Source organism: Chiloscyllium plagiosum, unplaced genomic scaffold, assembly GCF_037043375.1.
Source record: "Chiloscyllium plagiosum isolate Xiang-an unplaced genomic scaffold, Cpla_swu_hap1 HiC_scaffold_6, whole genome shotgun sequence".
Taxonomy (NCBI): Eukaryota; Metazoa; Chordata; class Chondrichthyes; order Orectolobiformes; family Hemiscylliidae; genus Chiloscyllium; species Chiloscyllium plagiosum.
In genome coordinates this window covers 81,785,065-81,804,951 of record NW_028270144.1, presented here as the reverse complement: position 1 = coordinate 81,804,951, position 19,887 = coordinate 81,785,065, and the positions used below count along the sequence as shown (strand labels likewise).

Sequence of the window (19,887 nt, the reverse complement as noted above, 5' to 3'; positions counted from 1 at the left end):
CCCTATAATACTGAATACAATCAAGGCTTGGAATATAATGCGGCAAAATGAGGGTAATTCACATAAAACATCCCCCTATGCACCGATAGTGGGAGCATCGGGATTCCAACCGGGGTTAACAGATGCCACTTTTAAACTCTGGAGATCCAGGGGTATCTCATGTCTCGGGGATTTATTTAAGGATGGGGTCCTGATGTCTTTCGGACAGCTGCGTCAGAAATTCGGATTACCCAATGGAGACCTCTTTCGATACTTCCAAATTCGAGATTTTATACAGAAGAAGACTACGTTATTAGATAGTCTTTATAAATCCGATAGAGAATGTAGTGTCCTACGACCATTGGGGGTATCTTCCGTCAGTAATATTTATCATTTGCTACATGATGAAGTATCGGGAGATATGGATAATCTGCTTAAAACATGGGATCAGGATCTGGGACTAGAAATCTCCACAGAAACGTGGAATGATATCTGGAAAAATGCTAGAAGAATTACTATTTGCAACAGAACCCAGGCTATCCAGCTGAAGATACTTCATAGGGCCCATATAGCACCGGTTCGATTGGCAAAATTTAAGGCAGGAGCATCTCCAATGTGTCCTAAATGCAAAATAGAGGTGGGCACTCTTGTACATTGCTTATGGACCTGTCATAAGATCCATAGATATTGGACTAAAGTAGCAAGCACCCTGACAGAAATTTTAGGAACGGAATAAAAGTGGACCCCGTATCTCTCCTCTTGGGCTTTTCGAACTTTCCCTCCCTGGACACGTACGGGAAGAGACTATTTTCTATTCTTTCTTTCTGTGCAAGGAAAAATATTTTGATGAACTGGGTGGCGGAGGGCCCCCCTGGACTTTCAAATTGGCACAGACTAATTATGGAATGTATTCCCCTTGACTTCCTTACAAATATGGTGCACCGAAAGACCGAATTATTTTATAAAATATGGCAGCCCTTTTTGAATTACATAAATACAGATATTTCGGCTATCCTAACAAGGGCTTTTATTTAATTGAGACTACAGACCTGGCTGGTCCGCGGCCCCTCGGGGGAGGAATCCCGCACGAATACGGGTTTTATCATATCTGATGTTAACACATCCCGAGCATGTAAGAGACTTAAATATACACCCTGGTTAGTTGTAGGTTAGATTAGTAGATAGTTGAGTTTTGTTTGTTTGTGTTTTTTTTTCTTTTCGTTTTTTTTTGTTTTGTTTTGTTTTTTTTTTCTTTTTTTGTCAAATTATGGTTATTGTATATTTGAGCTAATTGTATATCAATGTTTATATCTGAGAGTTTTGTTTATTTTTGTAAACTTGTAAAAATGTTAAATTTCTAATAAAAATATCTATAACAAAAAAAAAAGCACTGAGCTCAGCTATGATGACACTTCCCTCCATATGGAATTGGTAACTTGATCTTTTAAGTAGGAGTATGTAGATTGGCAATTAAGAATGGAGTTTGTGTTCTTTTTCTTTGCAGCAAAGAGTAATTGAAAATGCCAGAGAGAAAATCTTGAAAGATCGATCTCTACTGGAAAAACTTGCAGAAAACATAAATAAAGTTATGTTCAGGTAATGTGAATCTTTATTACATCACACTGAACTTGTCCTTTGTTTAAGTGATGACTGGTTTTGCCCATGTGCCATTTCTCGATTCCACAACACCAACAATTTGTGTTTATAATTGCTTTTTATAATTGCCAAAAAAAAGCTTGTAGACCTGATGTTTGGGAACAGTTTAGATTTTAGTAAAGCAGGACAAAGTTACTTAAGAGGGTAGAAAATGAGAGCTGGTGGGGAAGTAGCTGATTGTAAAAATTTCTGCATGTGAAGAGGAAAATATGACTGAAGACCAATATCAGGTCCCTTACAGTCAGAAACAGAGGAACTTCAAACGGAGACAGATGTAGATTAATTAAATGCAAGTTTTGGTTTTGCTTTTCTGAAGGAGGACACAAATAATGTTTGGAAACACGGTCTGATGAGAGGGAGGAGCCAAAGAAAATCAGTATTGGGGGAATGGTGATGGAGTTGAAGACCAATAAATCCCCAAGAATCAATCATTTACATTCCAAAGTATCTGAGGAAGTGACCCTAGAAATAGTGGATGCATTGATGGCCACCTTTCAAGATTCTATAGACTGGAACATTACTTAAGGATTGGTAGCTAATGTAACCTCACTTTTTTTGGGGAAAAAAAAGGCTAGAGAGAAAAGAGAATTATAGACTGGTTAGCCTGACATTGATAGTAAAGAAAATGCTCGAGCTTATTACATAAAAGTAGAGTGTTAGCATGAGCTGTGACGAGGATGTAGAGATGTTTGTGTGATTTGGACAAGTTGAGTGAGTGGGCAAATACACAAAGATTAAATTTAATTTGGATATATGTGAGATTAATCCCTTTGGTATCAAAAACAAGAAGAACTAAAATTAGCTTTGTCACACGGTCTCATGAGTACAGTCAGAAGTTTACAAGTCGCCAGTTACAGCGCAATATTAGGTACAAAGGTTTTGGACAGATTTTTCAAAATTATAAAAATATAAAATCATAAAAATAAAATAGAAAAATAATGGAATAACAAGTCCAGGATTACAGTCCTTCCACTCCAGTGCACTCGGGCACCTAGCCTCCACATGACACTAGGAACAAAAAAGAAATTGCATGAATATTCAAAAGAAATTTCATCTTCTGAACAATAGGCCAGAAACACACATACAAGACTTTTGCAAGGTCCTGCAGCCAGAGGTCCTTTCTGCAAACACTGCTGCCACAGCCAAAGACCCTGAGCCCATGCTGCGGGGCTGCTGCAGCCAGGAGTCCTTTTCTGGGCAACACCACCGCTGCAGCCGACAACCTCTGAGTTCCTGAGTCTATGCATTGGGTCTACCACAGTCAGGAACCTTTGCTGTGGGCACTGCTACAGCCAACCATTCTGGCTTCCTCACGACCTCAGATGATGAAGGAAAAGAGAAAAGGTGAAAGAAAAGGAGGAAAAAAAGGCAGACAAAGCAGGTGTGCTCCTGGGCTTAGGCAGATTACTGTCTCAATGGAGAGAGATTGGGAAAGGGGGAGATGCAATAAGACCTAGGTGTCCTTATACAGCACTCGCTGAAAGTAAGCATGTGGATGCAGTAGGTGGTGAAGACAAATAATATGTTGTCCTTCATAGTGAGAGGATTTGTATATAAGAGCAGGAATGTCTTGCTGCCATTGTACAAGGCCTTGAAGAGACCGCACCTGGATGTTGTGTGTCGTCTTGATGTCTTTTTACCTGAGGAAAGATATTCTGCCTATAGAGGGAGTGCAGCAAAGGTTTGCCAGACTGATTCCTGGAATGGCAGGGCTGACATATGAGAAGGTACTGGATTATACTCTCTGGGGGTTAGAATAAGGGGTGGTCTCCTATAAAGAGTTTAACGGGGTTGGGGGAGGGTTGGTATTTCCAAATCATGTTACCAGGCTCCATGTTGGGGTCACATCTGTTCGCAATTTACATAAATTGCTTGGAATCAGAAATAGTGAAATTTGCTGACAATACTAAACTTGGGAGTGAAAAGATTTTATTTCTTCCACTGTGACTGTTTGGTTTTTCTCACTGGCTGTGTGATAAGTTAACTTGTCACGTGTTAATTATGGATCTGTAGCAATCTCTACAAAGCTTATAATTTTCTGTGCAAACATTGCATATCAAATGCAGTTGATTTTTAGATATCCTGCACTGTATCATCATATATTCTTACACTACTACAAGTTTTTGGTTACGGAAATTCTATTGATATTTAGTCATAGGAATGTTTGATCCAATATCTCTCAAATTTAACCAACTGTGAATCAAATTTTTAAACTCTGTGGATAAAGTCACTGGTAATGTCAATTGCACATCATGTAAAACTTTTCAAATCTGTGTTAAATCTAACAATTTTTTAATCTTACAGTGAGACTAGTACTGGACACTCATCAAAACCACCAGAGAGTACTACTACATTACCAGAGCAATCGATTGATGAAATCTTAGGTCTTGGGGTAACGTTTATCTTATATTTGAATGATTTAATGTTTCTTTTTTTTTAATTCAACTTGTCTTTGAACTGTTCAATAACAGTTTGACTGTTAAGTAATGCCACTAAGTTCAGCAAAATATTTGGTGGATGCTGTTCAATTTTTTTGATATTTGTTAGTTCAGTTAACCTGAAAGAGCAGAGCTGTATCAGCTACCAACTCATGAAGACGGTGTTAAAATGTGGCTTTATGCCTGCAAGTCTCAATATTATGAGGGTTGAATACAGATCTTGTGCAGCTGGACTTTTAAACCCCTCTGTATGTGCAGTGGATATGACAATGGAATTTCCCAGCCCTTAGGGAGCTGGGGAGGAGTGTGAGGGTCAGGAAAATAGAAGTGAGCTGCATCCCTGATTTTCTTGCCTCCATCATGGGATTTCCCATTTCAGATACCCCTATTCATGAAAAGGAATGGCCAATCAACCCGATTAATGCCCCATTTAGGGACCATTCCGAGTTGACACTCTATTTTACCAAATAGAGCAACTTGCCATATCTAGGCTCTAACCCTAATAGTGAAAGATTATAGTTTCTTCTCTCATTCAATGCCCCTATTGGCTTTGCGTCTCTATAATTTATAACTTAAATACAGGTAGCTTCCAAATGATGTCGCCATGTCAGGACACCCTGATACTCCACTGCCAGCTTAAGCAGGATCCATGTCTCACTGAGGTGCTGCTAACTTGCAAGCCTGCTTGGACCTGCAGCTTTAGGAGTCTGCCTGCCAACCTAAAGAAGGCAATTCTGGAAGGCTTAGTTAGAGGCTAGTTAACAGAAGGTTGTGCCAGCTAGTTTGATTCGACAATATACACACCCAATTCTGGGGTTCCAGTGCCTTGTAGAATATTTTGAGCAATGTGATTAGAATAAAAGTAATAACTCTGCTGTTGCCGCCTCTGTTTCAATAAAAAATTCAAAGTTCATTGCACTTAACGTGAAATGTTTTCCTTAGTGCTTACAACTACAGAAATGTTAGAATGGCTAGGGTGCAGCCAAAGAACAGCTATCATGTCACTTCAAAATCCATAGAGCATTCAGCCAACAAAAGAGTCACATTCTTAGTGCTGAAGCCTTGACTTAGATATTTGCTGAGAAATATTTGTACACAACTCTACACTGTTAGTAAAGGAACATGGTTTTCAGAAGAGGAAAGGTTTTTTTTTTAAAAAAAAGGCATGTTGCATGTCAGAATTTTGGGACCTGATTCAATACATGTTAATTGTCCAGGAAATTTAACCATTCACGTATTCTGGAACTCTTTCTCTTTTGGGAAAAAAAACAAATTCCCAATTGAGATAGAGATAAAAGTTAGAGTTCATGGTTATCTCCTTAATCTTAGTCAAAAAAAAACTATTAACACCAGCACCTATCATTCCAGTCTCCACTATCATGCTTGGCAACATGTTTCAGACTTTGACCACTGTGTGTCTTTAAAACACTTATCCCTCACATCTCCTTGGAACTCTTCCCCCAACACCCACCACCTCCTTAAATATATGCCTCCTAATATTAGACCACTTACCCACTGTTCTTTTGCCTACTTGACACCCTACCACCTCTTTATGCTTGCTTTCCTGCTCCATTTTTCCATTATTACTTTCCTCTCCCCACCCCACAGACAACACAATGTTATTAGGCAATCTCATGCTATAGAAGCTGCTTTAGGACTACTTAAAACTTTTTTTCTTATTGGAATACAGCAGCTATTGCTGTTTAAAGCTGATGTGGCTTCTGCAAAGATCCGCTCCTGTGTTGTCTGTGGTTTGCACTGAACTGTCTTTGTTGGAATGGATCTTATATCAGAGGTCAGGCCCAAAAACTTAGTAGGAAAATAACACAACCTTTTATCTTGAGTCCGAAGTAGGAATTCCGATCCAGATTGGTAGGTTCCAATCAGTTTCTAAAGAAAGACCAAATTATTTTTCAATGATCCAATATATCGGATGTATTCGTAGTCCACTCTGGATTATATCTTCTATTTATGACACTTTTTTGTAATCAAATGACTGCTTAAATCAAATTTCTGTTTTATTTAGGATGAAGTCCATATGTCTGATGAAGCTATCCAGGATATCTTGGAGCAGACTGAGTCAGACCCTGCATTTCAAGCTTTGTTTGATCTCTTTGATTATGGTTCGTACCAAATCCTATCAGCAAGTGTACTATTTTTGTTTATAACTTAATAAAATTCTGTCAATAATGAACTTGATCTGAGTAGATGACTTTGTTTTACAAGTCTTTGTGATAGCTAGAAATAAGTTGTATTCATTGCATAATAGAAGCTAAATATTCAGCTTGAAATCTTTAGGAAGAACCTTTCATACTGTGATTATACATGATTAGAACAAATATTGTTGACTTTTTCTCAATCACCAAACGATAGTGATTTGTAGAGGGCTTTTGTGCTGTGCGACAAATGTACGTGATTCTGCTGGAAGAGTTAACAAGTTGATATAGCAGCTTTTGTTCCGATTTTAAGATTAGAAACCAATATATCTTCATATGTTGCTGTTGTACAGAAAAAAACAAGGCCTTTTTTTGTGGCTCAAAGAAAGGTGGAAAATTCTCAAGTTATTAAAATAGTAAAAAGCTCCCAGGGCTTTAGTCTGATTCAGGCTGTCATTAGTTGAAACATTATGGAAAGTTATCTTCAGTTCAACATTCCTCACCTTGCTGATGTAGTAAGTTGCCAAATGGAATTTAAAATGCATATAATGGAGGTAATGTACCAATAATTAGTTTGAGTACTACAGTTTGTAGTATCAGATATCAGGTTTGAAAATGCTTGTTCAGACGTCCTCTAACATTTATACATTTCCTTTACCCGTTTATGCCAATTAGTAAATAAGGTTGCTGAACTGCAGGCACTCGAGATTGATATAATGGCAATTGTGGCTCAAACAAGGCAAAATTTGACTTTTCATATTCTTGCTTGCAGTGCATTAAGGTTAGTTGGGGAAAGAAATGGGAAGTGTGCCAGTATAGATCACTTGAAACAGGTGATGTAATTGAGGGTTCAAAGACTATTTGATTAGAATTAATGAACAATAGAGAGGATTTTATGCCTCTGAATCTATGTTAAAGATCACTAGTGGGAAAGAGGCAGGTTGCAACAAGACACAACGGGGCAGTAATAATGAGGGGCTTCACTTTTTACCAAACAAAGACTGGGAAAATAATAATGTAAAGGGAATTCCTGAAATTTGTGCAAAAAGTAGTCTTGAAATATTTCTAGCCTGATGACAATATTAGTTGTGCTGGATGAAATTTTGGGAGAAAGTGAGGACTGCAGATGCTGGAGGTCAGAGCTGAAAAATGTGTTGCTGGAAAAGCGCAAATTTTGGGAGACAAAAGCAGGCAGTTGAAGCAAGCACCATCGAAAATGGATTTGGAAAAGCAAATTTCACCATTTCATTAGCTTCGGATAAGTTATGGAAAAGCATAAGGAAATGCCAAATGTCAAAATGCTGAACTAATGAGGGCAAATTTCAGTGAGGAGGAGAAGGATCTGATCCAATTAGGTTGGAATAAATATTGACATTTAAAATAGTAAATGATCAATAGGGGGAGATTCAGACAAAAAGTTTTGGTACAGGATAGACACGGTTCCATTCGGGACAGGAACAGCATTAAAAACTAAATTTTTAAGGGGTGGCGTGGTGGGTCAGTGGTTAGCACTGCTGCCCCACAGCACCAGGCACCCGGGTTCAATTCCAGCCTTGGGCAACTGTCTGTGTGGAGTTTGCACATCCTCCTCGTGTCTGGATTGGTTTTCCTCCGGGTGCTCCGGTTTCCTACCACAGTCCAAAGATGTGCAGGTAAGGTGAATTGGCCATGCTAAATTGCCCGTAGTGTTGAGGGATGTGTAGGTTAGGTACATTGGCCAGCGTAAATGTAGAGTATTAGGGTAGGTGAATGGGTCTGGGTGGGTTACTCTTCAGAGGGTCGGTGTGGACTTGTTGGGCCGAAGGGCCTGTTTCCACACTGCAGGAACTCTAAGGATTTAAGGATATGTCAAAACAGATTGAAATGAAGCTGAGGAAGCTTGTGGTTAATGTCAAGTTAATAATTCAGTAAAGGGATTCGCTGAATGCAAAAAGAACTCTGGAGGCCTGTAAAAGTAAGTAACTCTGTGAATACTGGAAATCTGAAATGAAATCTCAGGTCTTGGCAGCAGCTGTGACAGAAAAATTAACTTTGAGTCAAATATGCCTCATTGAGAACTGAAGAATAGGAGTTGCATTCAACTTGCAATCTTAACTCAGTTCCTCTCTCCTCAGATGTTGCCAGGTTTGCTGAGTTTTTTGAGAACTTTGTTTTTATTGTATAAAATGAAAGGGAATCCAAAAGTGTATAGTTAAAGGATTAGTTGGGTTGATTAGCAATGAAGGAAAAGTTTTTCTGAAGGCAAAAGGACTAAATTAGTATTTTGCTTCTAACAAAAGTGGGTGCTGCCGATGTACAGGAGGCAGTGATAGATGAATTGGTTAGGATAGAAACAACGTACTGTCGAAGTTGGCAGTGCTCAAACTAGGCAAGTCACCTCCTTTGATTCACATGCATCCTTGGTTATTGGGGTACGTAAAAGTGGAATTTGTAGAGGCATTGACCACAGTTTTCCAAGCCTCCTTGAATATGTGAATGATAATTCTTGCAAAAATTTTCAATTCCTCTCTGGCCACAGGACTGGTGCAGGAGGACTGCAGGGCAGCCAGTCTGGTACCATTATTCAAGATGGCATCAAAGGATAAACCAGGAAACTACAGGCCCATCAGCCTTGCCTTCATGGTAGGGAAACTATTGAAAGTAAATCTGAGGCATTGAATTAATCTGCATTTGGAGAGATGGGGATTAAACAAGAACTGTTGTATGGTTTTAAGGCAAAGTCATGCCTGACCAACGTGATTTAATTTTTTGGAGAGGTGACCAGGTGTGTAGATGAAGGCAATGCCTTTGATATAATCTACTTTTATTTCAGCAAGGGTTTTGATATGGTCCTTCATGGGAGACTGCTAGCAAAGCTAAGAGTCCATGGATTCAAGGAAGTTTGACAAATTGAATCCACGATTGTCTGAGTGGCAGGAAGCAGAAAGTTGCAGTTGAAGGATGTTTATTTAACTGTAAATCTGTGTCCACTGGAATCGCACATGGATCAGTCATGGTGCCCTTGCTGTTTGTGGTTTATATAAATGATTCATATTTAAATGTCAAGGGGTTGATCAATATGTTCGCAGATGGTACAAAACTTTATGGGGTGTTATGTCTTGAAAAAGATAATCTTGGATTACAGGAGGATGTAATGGGATGGTCAGATGGACTGATCAGTGGCAATAGAATTCAATCTGAATAAATTGCACAGGATAAACAAGGCAAGGAAAGACATGAGCAGTGGAGCACCAATGGACCTGGGTGTGCATGTATACTAGCTACTTGAGAAATCAGGATGGGTGGATAAAGTGGTTAAGAAGGCCTATGGTATATTTGATTTTATTAGCCAAGGCGCAGAATAGAGCCAGGTGGTTATACTGGAACTATATAAATGTTGGTTAAGTCATGGCTTGAATTTTGTGTGCAGTTCTGCAATCCATACCATGAGGGACCTGATTGCACTCTCTCCAGTGATGAGCAAATTTAACAGAATGCTGTTTTAGCTGGAGAGTTTCAGTTGTGAAGAGATCAGACAAGCTGGGGTTGCTTTCCTTAGAGCAGAGGAAATTGACAGGGGTTGTGATTGTGACTGAGTAAGAGTTGGATTTTGTGGAGGCATTGACCACAGTTTTCCAAATCTCCTCAAATATGTGAATTGCAAAAAAAATTTCAATTTTCTCTAGTTGTATATAAAGCTGTGGCAGGTGTATGTACAGTAGACAGGAAAATATTTTCTCCTTGCTGGAGGGATCAATGAGCAGGAGGTTTAGAGGAGATGTGAAGAAAAGCTTTGTCGCCCAGAGGGTGGTGGGAATCTGGAACTCGCTGCTTCTAAGGTTGATAGAAGCAGGAACCCTCCATATTGAAGAAATATTCAAATGAACACTTGTGATGCCTAGTCATAAAAGGTTATAGGCCTGGTGCTAGAAAATGGGATTAGGATGGCTAGGTTGCTGGGTTTTTTGACTAGTTTGTGCTATAGATCTCTACAACTCTATAACTCTACCAGAGGATTAGAGTATCACTAATATAATTGCTAGCAAGATTGAAGTCCATTGGATTTATGGAACAATATTTGTGTTGATAAGAAATTGGGTAAGCAACAAAAAACCAAATATTGAATGGCTGTTTTTAAGATGGGAGGGGAAGTTTTCGGTGGGTCTCTCTTGGGACCTCTGACAATCTCTTCCATATGTATATTAACCTGCACTTGGATACAGAAAATATCATTTTCTGGTGAGAACAAGAATCTACAAGATCATAAGATTTGTAAATAGAGAGCAAAAATATAGAAGGATATGAACCTATCCTAAAATGCTGGTGAGATGCAGCTTTGGTATTGTCAAATTCTGGGCATTGCATTTTAGAATGAATGACAAAGTCTTCAAGTCTGTGTGTAGGACATTTACTAGAATGATGCCAGAGGATAAAAAGTTTAATTTTATATGGAGAATCTAGAGAAACTCTGGTTATTCTTGTTGGAGTGAGGAGACTAAAGCTGACTTAATAAAGGTGTTCAGAAGGGTTTTGATACCATAAATACATAGAACCAACTTCTAGCCACAGAGGATTGGAAACCAGCGATCAAAACATTCAAGTGGCAAAAGAACCAACAGCAACATGATTGTTAATACAACCAGTATCTGATACATTGCCTAAAAACGTGATAGAAGCAGATTCAGTATCGTTTTTTTAAAAATGAAAAAGTATGGGGAAAGAGCACAAGAATGGACTAATTGGTTAACTCTGACTAAAATGGTACAGACATGGTCGACAAAACAACGTCCTTCGGTATTGAGTTGATGCTACCTCTTGTAGAGCATTCTAGGATGAGAGGTCATAGTCTTAAGGATAACAGGTAGCAAATTTAAGAGTTGAGGAGCAACTACTCCCAGAAGGTTGTGGGCTGTGGAATTTGCTGCCCCAAAGTGCAGTGGATGCTGGGGACAGTGAGTAAATTTAAGGAGGAGTTAGACAGATTTTTAATTGCTAATGGGTTGAAAGGTTATGCAGTGAAGGAAGGGAATGGGGCGAGAAGTACGTCGGCCATGATTGAGTCTGCTCTGCCATTTGATGGGCTGAATGGTCTAATTCTGCTCCAATATCTTATTAAACGTATAAATCATTCTATTAATTTAGTTCCTGGTATTTGGATGACTTTTCTAAGGAGAAAAACTAGTTAAATATATTTTCTTTGGTTCTGAAATGCATCATTGATCAGGACTAAATACATATACAGAGTTGTATTTTAATTCATTTTTATTTTGTGTTCCATAATCTACTTAGGTAAATCGAAAAGGAGTGAAGACTCTGATCATGGACCGTGCAGCCAAGTAGGTTTGGAAGTAATAGAAAATGGTACAAGTTCAGCATTCTCTGAGGCATTTAACACCTATCAAACAGAGGGATTGGGTGAGTTGTAGTTTTGTTTAGTGATACAATAGATGTACCGAAGTGGATTTGTCAAAATCATAACCTGTGTTACTTTATATAATTGTACTCCATAAAAAAAGCAAGGCACTACATTTATTGAACTATTTGTAATATTTTTTATTAGGTTTGCAAACCCTTTAATTGTTTTTTCTTCTTTTGATATCCAAGTGTCCGTACCGTCACCAGTCTCTGAGAAGGTGTCAAGTGGTTATACGAAGAAAAGTAAGGCTGATGGGACAGTCCATAAAACTAAAATGTCATCAGAATCAAACTCCATTACAAAATCTGCAAAAAAAGAAAATCAGACTTTTCCAACTTTGAATGCAGCTGATGCAAATAAATCAATGCTTTCAGTGGATAGTCAAGCAACCAGCAACCAGACATTGAAATGTAGCTGTTGGACCACTGGAGAAGCTGCTGTTGTGTCTGCCCTTCCTTCGTCTGTTGCTGGTATTCACACAACTACTTCAGCAATGTTGGAGTGCCAAGAAGCTGCGGGTGTTGCTGAAATGGAGGTTGAAGCCCAGTCGTCATCTGTTTATCATGAAAAGACAGCACCATCTCCACTTGTGCAACAAAAGCGCAATGAGGACCGTTTAGGTGTTGAAGAGTTAATTAATCATAATGCTAAAACAGAATCAATATCCAAATTGACACTTCAAAATGGACTTGTTGCAGACCCTAATAGATCTATGCTTTATGATACTGATAAATCAAAAGCAGTAATGAGTCAGCATAAAATTGAAAAGCCAATAGCACAAACTGTCTGTGTCACAAGAACAACTGATAAGACTGCAATCGGAGTTTGTAATGAACCACCTTCAGCTTGTGCTCCAGCATCAGTTCAGTCAACTTTTGTAGTACAGAAAAGATCTGAGTGTGAACCTATGTCTTTGGAGGGAAGAAAGCACTTACCAGCTAACTCTGATAACTCATTAACTACAGTGTCAGATCTGCAAAATGTTCTGCATAAGGTTGAAACCTGTAAAAGCCCTTTGACCAATCTTCAGCAATCTCAAGTCCTTGTTTCAACTGTACCTGAAGTATCAAATAGTTCAACTGTAAGCTCTAGTTCAGTAAACTCACTTCAATCTGGTGCAATAAAATCCTGTGTCATTTCTGCTGAAGTGGAGTTGCCTGATCGAGCGGAACCTGTTTCCTCCTCTGTTCCTTCTAAATCGAGTTCTGAGGTTAGGGCTATATCCCTTCAACCAAGTTTTGTTACTTCGGGCCTGAACCCTGCAACTGAAAGTGTTTCAACCAACGTGGTGTCTAAATCACCCCTTAAGGCCACTTCTGTAAAGACTGATGTTATCTCGACTTCCAAAAATTCAAATGCTGAACCTTCCAGCACTATGGAGGTAGATCCCTCAAATATAGTAACTCTCAAGATAATAATTAGTGATGACCCCAAACAGTCATCTTCAGATCCAGAATTAAATAATGCTGTGTCCAGTATTACTAATGAAAATGTACCGACAATTATAATGTCCTCTCCAGGTGGTACACCCTTAAAGGGCAAAGGATTAAGCCAAACTTTATCAAATAGCAATAGTGTTACTGTTGCTGAAACAAACTCTAGTTGCAATGAGTGTGTAAGTACTGAAGAGACAGAAAGTGCTATAAATAGTTTGAAGATGACAGAGGAGCCTGAAAGCAGTGAGCACAATGTTGCCACAACGGAAGTTGAAGTTGTGTCGACACAAAGCATTACTTCCAGCAATGTGACCATTAATATACCACAGGCTGATTGTACTCAGTCCACACAAAATCCTCTTAGTTTATCAAAAGACACAGGACTCATTCAACTATTGCCTACTGCTACCACATTTGGACAATCTAGCAGTGTCCTCATAGCAACTTGCATGCAAGATTCTGCAGGGCAATCATTGAGGAAAGGAGAAGAACCAAATAATGGTAGCACTTTTATTTTAGACCACCGAGGTAATTCTACAAATGTCTTGATGCTACCGAGCAGTTCTGCATCTACAGCTATTTCAACATCTGTTCCTCAAGCTTTATCAACGCCTCCAAGACCAAGCACTGTTTTGACAATGGGACAACCTGTCTCTTCAAATTTTTCACAAGGTAGTAATGTAAAACGTTTTATCAAAAATTTACAATTGACACATTTTTCCCCACCTTGCATAATTATTAATAGTGCCAACTGTTTTGCATAGTACCCCAATTTTGGAATTATACATTATTGGGTACCGTAGTAGCTGGTGTCGTACAGCTCTTGCGAACGCAAGTGAAGAGACTGCAGAGAAGATGGAAACAGTTACATAACTTTTTTTTTCCTTTCTGTTTTTCTTCACAATTGACTATAGCAATACTGAAATAGCTCCTAGGGTCACTAACTTGGCACATAACAGAAAGAACCTGAAATTGAGCTAATAGATTAGAGAGTAAACCTGTGGTTTTCTCATCAGTAACTCCTGCTTTCTACATTTATGCTGTGCCATATTTACAGAAAATAAATGCCAACTTAGTAACATACTTCTACCCTTCCCTCACTATTTGTTATGGTAGAGACAGCCACATGAACTATCATGACTTCTGTCTCTCTAAAGTGAAGCAAGGCATCAGAGTAACTGGAGATCACATTTTACCTGTGGCTTTTTCTTCCATGGAATTTGAGCCTTGCATCTCATCATAAATTAAATGTTTTTTTGCTAGGATTTTCTAACTTGTCCTGTTTTTGAAATTTAAGTGTGTTGCATTTCAGGGTCAACGTTTATTATTACATCCCCTGTTCAGCCAGTGCTGCAAGGAATGATGGGAGTTATTCCTGTTTCAATAATGGGTCCAAATAGTGGAACAACATTCACAGTATCACCTCAACAGGTCAGTTCATATGTATTCTGTAGGTATCTGCACAGGTGCTGCATTTATTGAGGATAATAATGTTAAGTTGGCTGGACAGCTGGTTTGCAAAGCAATGTGATAGCAGCATGAATTCAATTCTCATACCGGCTGAAGTTACTGTGAAAGTGCCGCCTTCTCAAACCCTTCCCCTCACCTGTGGTACGGTGATCCTTCAATTAAACCACCACCAGTCATCACTCTCTAAGAGTAGCCCTATGGTCCTGCAGGAATATGGCAACTTTATCTTTATTGAAGAAAATTGTACATTGAGTTGGAATAGAGGTAACAGAGATGTACATCACAGAAACAGACCCTTCAGTCTAACTCATCCATGCCGACCAGATGTCCCAACCTAATCTAGTCCCACTTGCCAGCACTTGGCCCATAACTCTCTTGACCTTTCCTATTCATATACCCATCCAGATGCCTTTTAAATGTTACAATTGTACCAGCCTCCTCCACTTCAGAATCTTTGAGAGCTTGATTAATTTTTGTTTCATACTGTACAAAAACAGAGTACAGAGCTTAGCATTTTAAACAACACAAGAATCCTTGTCTCAACAGCTATTTGTGATTAAGCATTTTTTTAAATGCAGGATTTATAATTATGCAATTTCTATTGATTTCAACCAGGTTCTTCGTATGCCAGTATCATCATCCCTTGGCAAAAAGTGTAACCGATTCAGTAAACTTCCCATTTCAAGGAAACCACCACAGTTAGCTGTTCAACCAAACACCTTAAATACAGGTCAGCATGCATGGAAAGAAATAGTTAAGGGTTGAATTCATTCGAAAAGATTTCAGTTGACAACTAATGCGTATCTGTTGAAATGTCACACTTCCCTACTTGATATGTTGCTTTAGCAAATGGTCAGTTGTTTTTTCATGATTATTTTGACCATTTATAAAGCTTCTGTGCATTGTGGAATGCTTATTTGTAATTCTCACCATTTTGGTGGCTGAAAGCAAACTTGTAATTAGTACCATAATAGAGCTTTGTATGGTTTGGTAATGTCTCCGTTCTTTACTACAGACAGCTATAAGTTTAAAAAACTGAATATTTTGATGTTTTCTTTTCTCATTTTTGTTAACTAACCCTGGAATATACTATCTTTATAAAAGTAATCATTTAATTTTGTTTTTTAGGACAATCCTCAGTCATTGGCACACTCATTTCAATAGATTCATCAATCTCTCAAAATACTTCCCAGCCTCAGAGGTAAAGTATCAGAATGGTTGCTAGTCCTAATCCTTTTGTCTATTTTAAAACTAACCTTCTGTGTTGTTTGGGAGTAATGATTGGGCAGGTGACTTGCACAATTCAAATATTTTCTTCACTGAAACTTCAGATATCTGTGGTAAAGGACCTAATCAAATTCTGGCATAATTTTATCTTGTGCCTTGGTTGAGATTCAATGATCTTGCGAGTTATATTGTTTGAGACAAAGAAGAGGAAGAGTGTTTTTCTCTTGGTGTTTGCATGCTATATTTCTTAGGACTGGCATATCATAAACATACAAGCATGGAAAATATAGAATACAGAAGGGGAGAGTATTTCATCAACTGTTTCTGTGCCAACTACGAAACAGGCACCCAGCTTAGTCCAACTTTGTAGTTCTTGGTCCTTTGTCCTGTAGTTCCTAAAGTGTATTGTGGACTAGGCCAGACCACTCAAAACATTCTTAAGCAGGCAGCCTAGACCATAACTTTGCAATTTGTTTTGGTCAGTGTTCAGTGAAAATTACCCAGAGTAAGCTAGCTAGGTTGACTACCAGGTTTTAAAACAGACAAAAATGTATTCACAAAATTACACAATGAAACACAAAGAAGAGAATAAAGAACCTCTACAGAGCTCAGTCTATCCAAACTAGACCTAATTATGCTGTTCCGAATATACACAACAGTCCCAATAAGCAAACCCCCTTTAAATAAAAAACAGTAAAAATGGAACAAATGCTTACAGGTTGAAGTTAGAAGGGCAGAAGGAGAGAGAGAGAGTTTTGCAACCTGTTTCCACACAGCTCACTGTTGAACTCCTAACTAGTTCTGGGCTGAACTGCTCAGCTAGAGAACTGACCACTCCCCTTTCGTTATACAGGTCACTTCTAAAACATGACCGCTTTGGCCTGAAGTCTCATCTGTATACATATAAACAAAAGTCCCCTCAAAATCCCTTTTCATCTCTGGACCAAACAAGCCACCTTGGAGCCGGGAGGGTTTTATGACCCCTTTGAAAAAAATCGACACAGTATTCTTGAGAAAACAAACAGCTTTGAGAAAAAGGGCCAGCTTTGTGACAAGTGTGAATTCAGATTTATTTCAACATGACAAAAGTTTTGTCTAATGTCTTTTCAGGCAGTGTACCAAAGACCCTCCCTGACAAAGGTTCCCCTTAGTACTACCTCTAATCCTTCTGCCAATTATTCTGAATGTATACCTGTTGATTATTGATCTCGTTGGTATGGAATATGGATCCCTCCTGTTGAATCTATCTTGGTCCTTCAAATTTTGCGCACCTCAAATAAATCTCCTCTGTGCCCTTTGAAAGAAAACCACACAACCCATGGAAACGTTCCTCCATGCTAAAATTCTCAAATCCTGGTACATCTGTTTAAAGCATATTTGTAGCCTCTCTGTGATTTAGAAAATATTTCTTTCTATAATATGACCAGAACTGTACACAGTACTCTAGCTGCCCTGTTTACCTTGTTAGTCACCATATCTACCTGTGCTGCTGTCTTTGGGAATCTGTGGATATGCTTCCCACAGATCTTATTCCTCTGATCTTCTCCGTATGTCCCCATGTATATGTTTGCTCTCCCCAAATGCAGAGCCATACTTCTCTGGATTAAATTCAATTTTGGCTTTTTGGTATACACCTGGCTGGTTTGCTGATGTACTCCTGCAGTATACAGTTTTGTTTTCTTTCCCATCCATTGACCAAGACTTTATTACCTGCAAGCTTGTTAATCTTGTCCCTTAGATTTAAGTCTACAGTTCAATAATACATCCCAAAAATGCAAAGCTCCTAATACCAAACCTTGGAGGAGATGCTGGTAATAGCCTGTCAATCACCAGCACATCAGTTGATCTTTGTTTCCTACCACTGAGCCAATTTTTTTATGCAACTTGCCCTTGGATTTCTGACTAGTGTGCCATATGATACTGTACTAAAATCCATGTAGACTACATTTTAAATGTGCTAGTCTCATCAATCCTCCTTGTTAACCTCTTCAGTCAAGTTAGTCCGACAGACACAACCTTTAAAATCGATGCTGAATGAAACCATGTTTATTTAAATTGAAATTTGTACACTGATTTTCTCCCAATAATTTGTGCACTATTGTTTTGTTTGAAACAAAGTTAGTCTAAGCTGCTGCTGTTTACTCCCTTGTTCCTCATATCTGCTGGGCTACATTTCATTTGGATTTATTTTAGGAGATGTTAAACCCTGAAATATTTCCCCCTCGCTGTTTATACCATTCAAATGTTATAATCCTCAATGTTAATATTTAACTTTTCTGTGATAAATAAAAAGTATACATTATGAAACTTTTTTATGTACAAGTCAACTTCATTCTCTAGTTGACTGTACTGTCTTCATTGGTAATCTTGCTGCTCTTGGTTAATCCAAAAAAATTTATAAACACATTTTTAATTGTTAATATCGTTATGTGGACTCCCTGCTTTTAGGATATCCCTTGTAATTTCACTGTTGAACTTTCTTATTGTACACTCATCTGGATTTACTTGTTTCATGCACAAGAGCACATATCCCTCAGTACTGTATATTTTGGGTGCCTCTCCATTTGAATAATTGTTTTTTGATTCTTCCCAGCAAAATTGTAATCTGTCACTTTGCTACATTAAACTACATCTACCAAGTGTTTGCCCCTAACTGAACAGATCTGTATCCTCTTGCAGCTTCCTTATGTCCTCACTACATTGTGCCCACATTTAACCAAGAGGAATTTTTAAAAAATCCAGAAGAAATGAGAGTAGAGATAGAGGGTAGTGAAGAGGCAATCAAACTGTGAAAGAAGAGTGCAGCAGAAATTGGAATTGGCGGGGCAATAAAGATAAAGCAAAGCTCACATCTTTTTTTCATAATGGATGTAGATTTGTAACAAGGATAAATTAGTTGCCGGCACAAATAGAAATAAATGATTTTTTTCTATTTTTCTACAATCAGCAAATCTGGATGTTATTATTATCAATGATTGAGGCTATAGATCTGGTACTTCCAACCTGAAAAAGACCCATTAATCCCAACTTTGTCCTGTGTTAACCAATCCTCAATCCATGCTAATACACTAGCCCCAATATGGTGAGCTCCTATCTTGTGTAAAACCTTTTATGTGGCATCTTACTGAATATCTTCTGAAAATCTAAATACACTACACACACCAGTTCTGTTTTATAAGTACTGCTTGTTATATCCTCAAAATACTCTGCCAATTTTGTCAAACATGATTTCCTTTTCACAAAACCATGTTGACTTTGTTTTATTACATTAAGCTTTTCTGAATGTCCTACTGTTTCTTCCTTAATGGGCTCTGGCATTTTCCCAATGAAACAGTTTCCTGCTTTTGGTTTTTCTCCTTTCATGAATAGGGATGGCAAATTGGTGGAACCCTCCTAGAATCCAATGAGTGCTGAAATATTTCAACCAAAGCCTTCAGTACCTCTGTAGTCTCTTCTATTAAAACCTTTGAATGCAGGCCATCAGGTCCTGGCGACCTGTCTGCCTTTAGTCACATGAGCGAGAAAATATTTCACACACTAATGTTAGAAATTATTACAAGATCTTTTCTCCCAACAGCAATTTGCTTAACTGTTATCTTTAGAATAATTATTGTGTCCTCCAATGTGAAGACGGGTGCAAAAGAATTTGGTTTAAATTCTGTACCATTTCTGTCATCATTTAGTTTTCTAGTTTTTGATCACCCTGCAATCCATCTCCATAATAACTATCAAGCCATATTCATTTATTTCTATTTGTGCTGGCAACTAATTTATCCTTGTTACAAGTCTACATCCGTTATGAAAAAAGATGTGAGCTTTGCTTTATCTTTATTGCCCCCGCCAATTCTAATTTCTGCTGCACTCTTCTGTCACAGTTTGATTGCCTCTTCACTACCCTCTATCTCTACTCTCATTTCCTTGTGATTTTTAAAAAATTCCTCTTGGTTGAAACCTGTTATACTAATCAGTTTAAAGCCCTATGTACGACCTAGTTGTATGCTTCTCCAAGACACTGGTCACATCATGGTTCAAACGAAGCCCATCCCAATGGAACAACTTTCTTTCCCAAAACTGATGCCTCATGAATCAGAACCTGTTGCTCCCATAAATCTTTGAACCATACGATTTCC

The 19,887-nt window shown here is 38.4% G+C and overlaps 1 protein-coding gene across 1 annotated transcript in view; it reads left to right on the top strand.

Moving 5' to 3' along the window:
• The window catches only part of npat (nuclear protein, ataxia-telangiectasia locus), a 48,158-nt gene that overhangs the window by 20,180 nt on the left and 8,091 nt on the right, over positions 1–19,887 (top strand). Inside the window, exons 9-16 of the mRNA XM_043691844.2 lie at positions 1,484–1,575; positions 3,940–4,027; positions 6,100–6,196; positions 11,498–11,623; positions 11,813–13,732; positions 14,373–14,491; positions 15,146–15,260; positions 15,659–15,731. Coding sequence (XP_043547779.2) covers positions 1,484–1,575; positions 3,940–4,027; positions 6,100–6,196; positions 11,498–11,623; positions 11,813–13,732; positions 14,373–14,491; positions 15,146–15,260; positions 15,659–15,731 — 2,630 coding nt within the window. The remainder of the gene's footprint in view (positions 1–1,483; positions 1,576–3,939; positions 4,028–6,099; positions 6,197–11,497; positions 11,624–11,812; positions 13,733–14,372; positions 14,492–15,145; positions 15,261–15,658; positions 15,732–19,887) is intronic.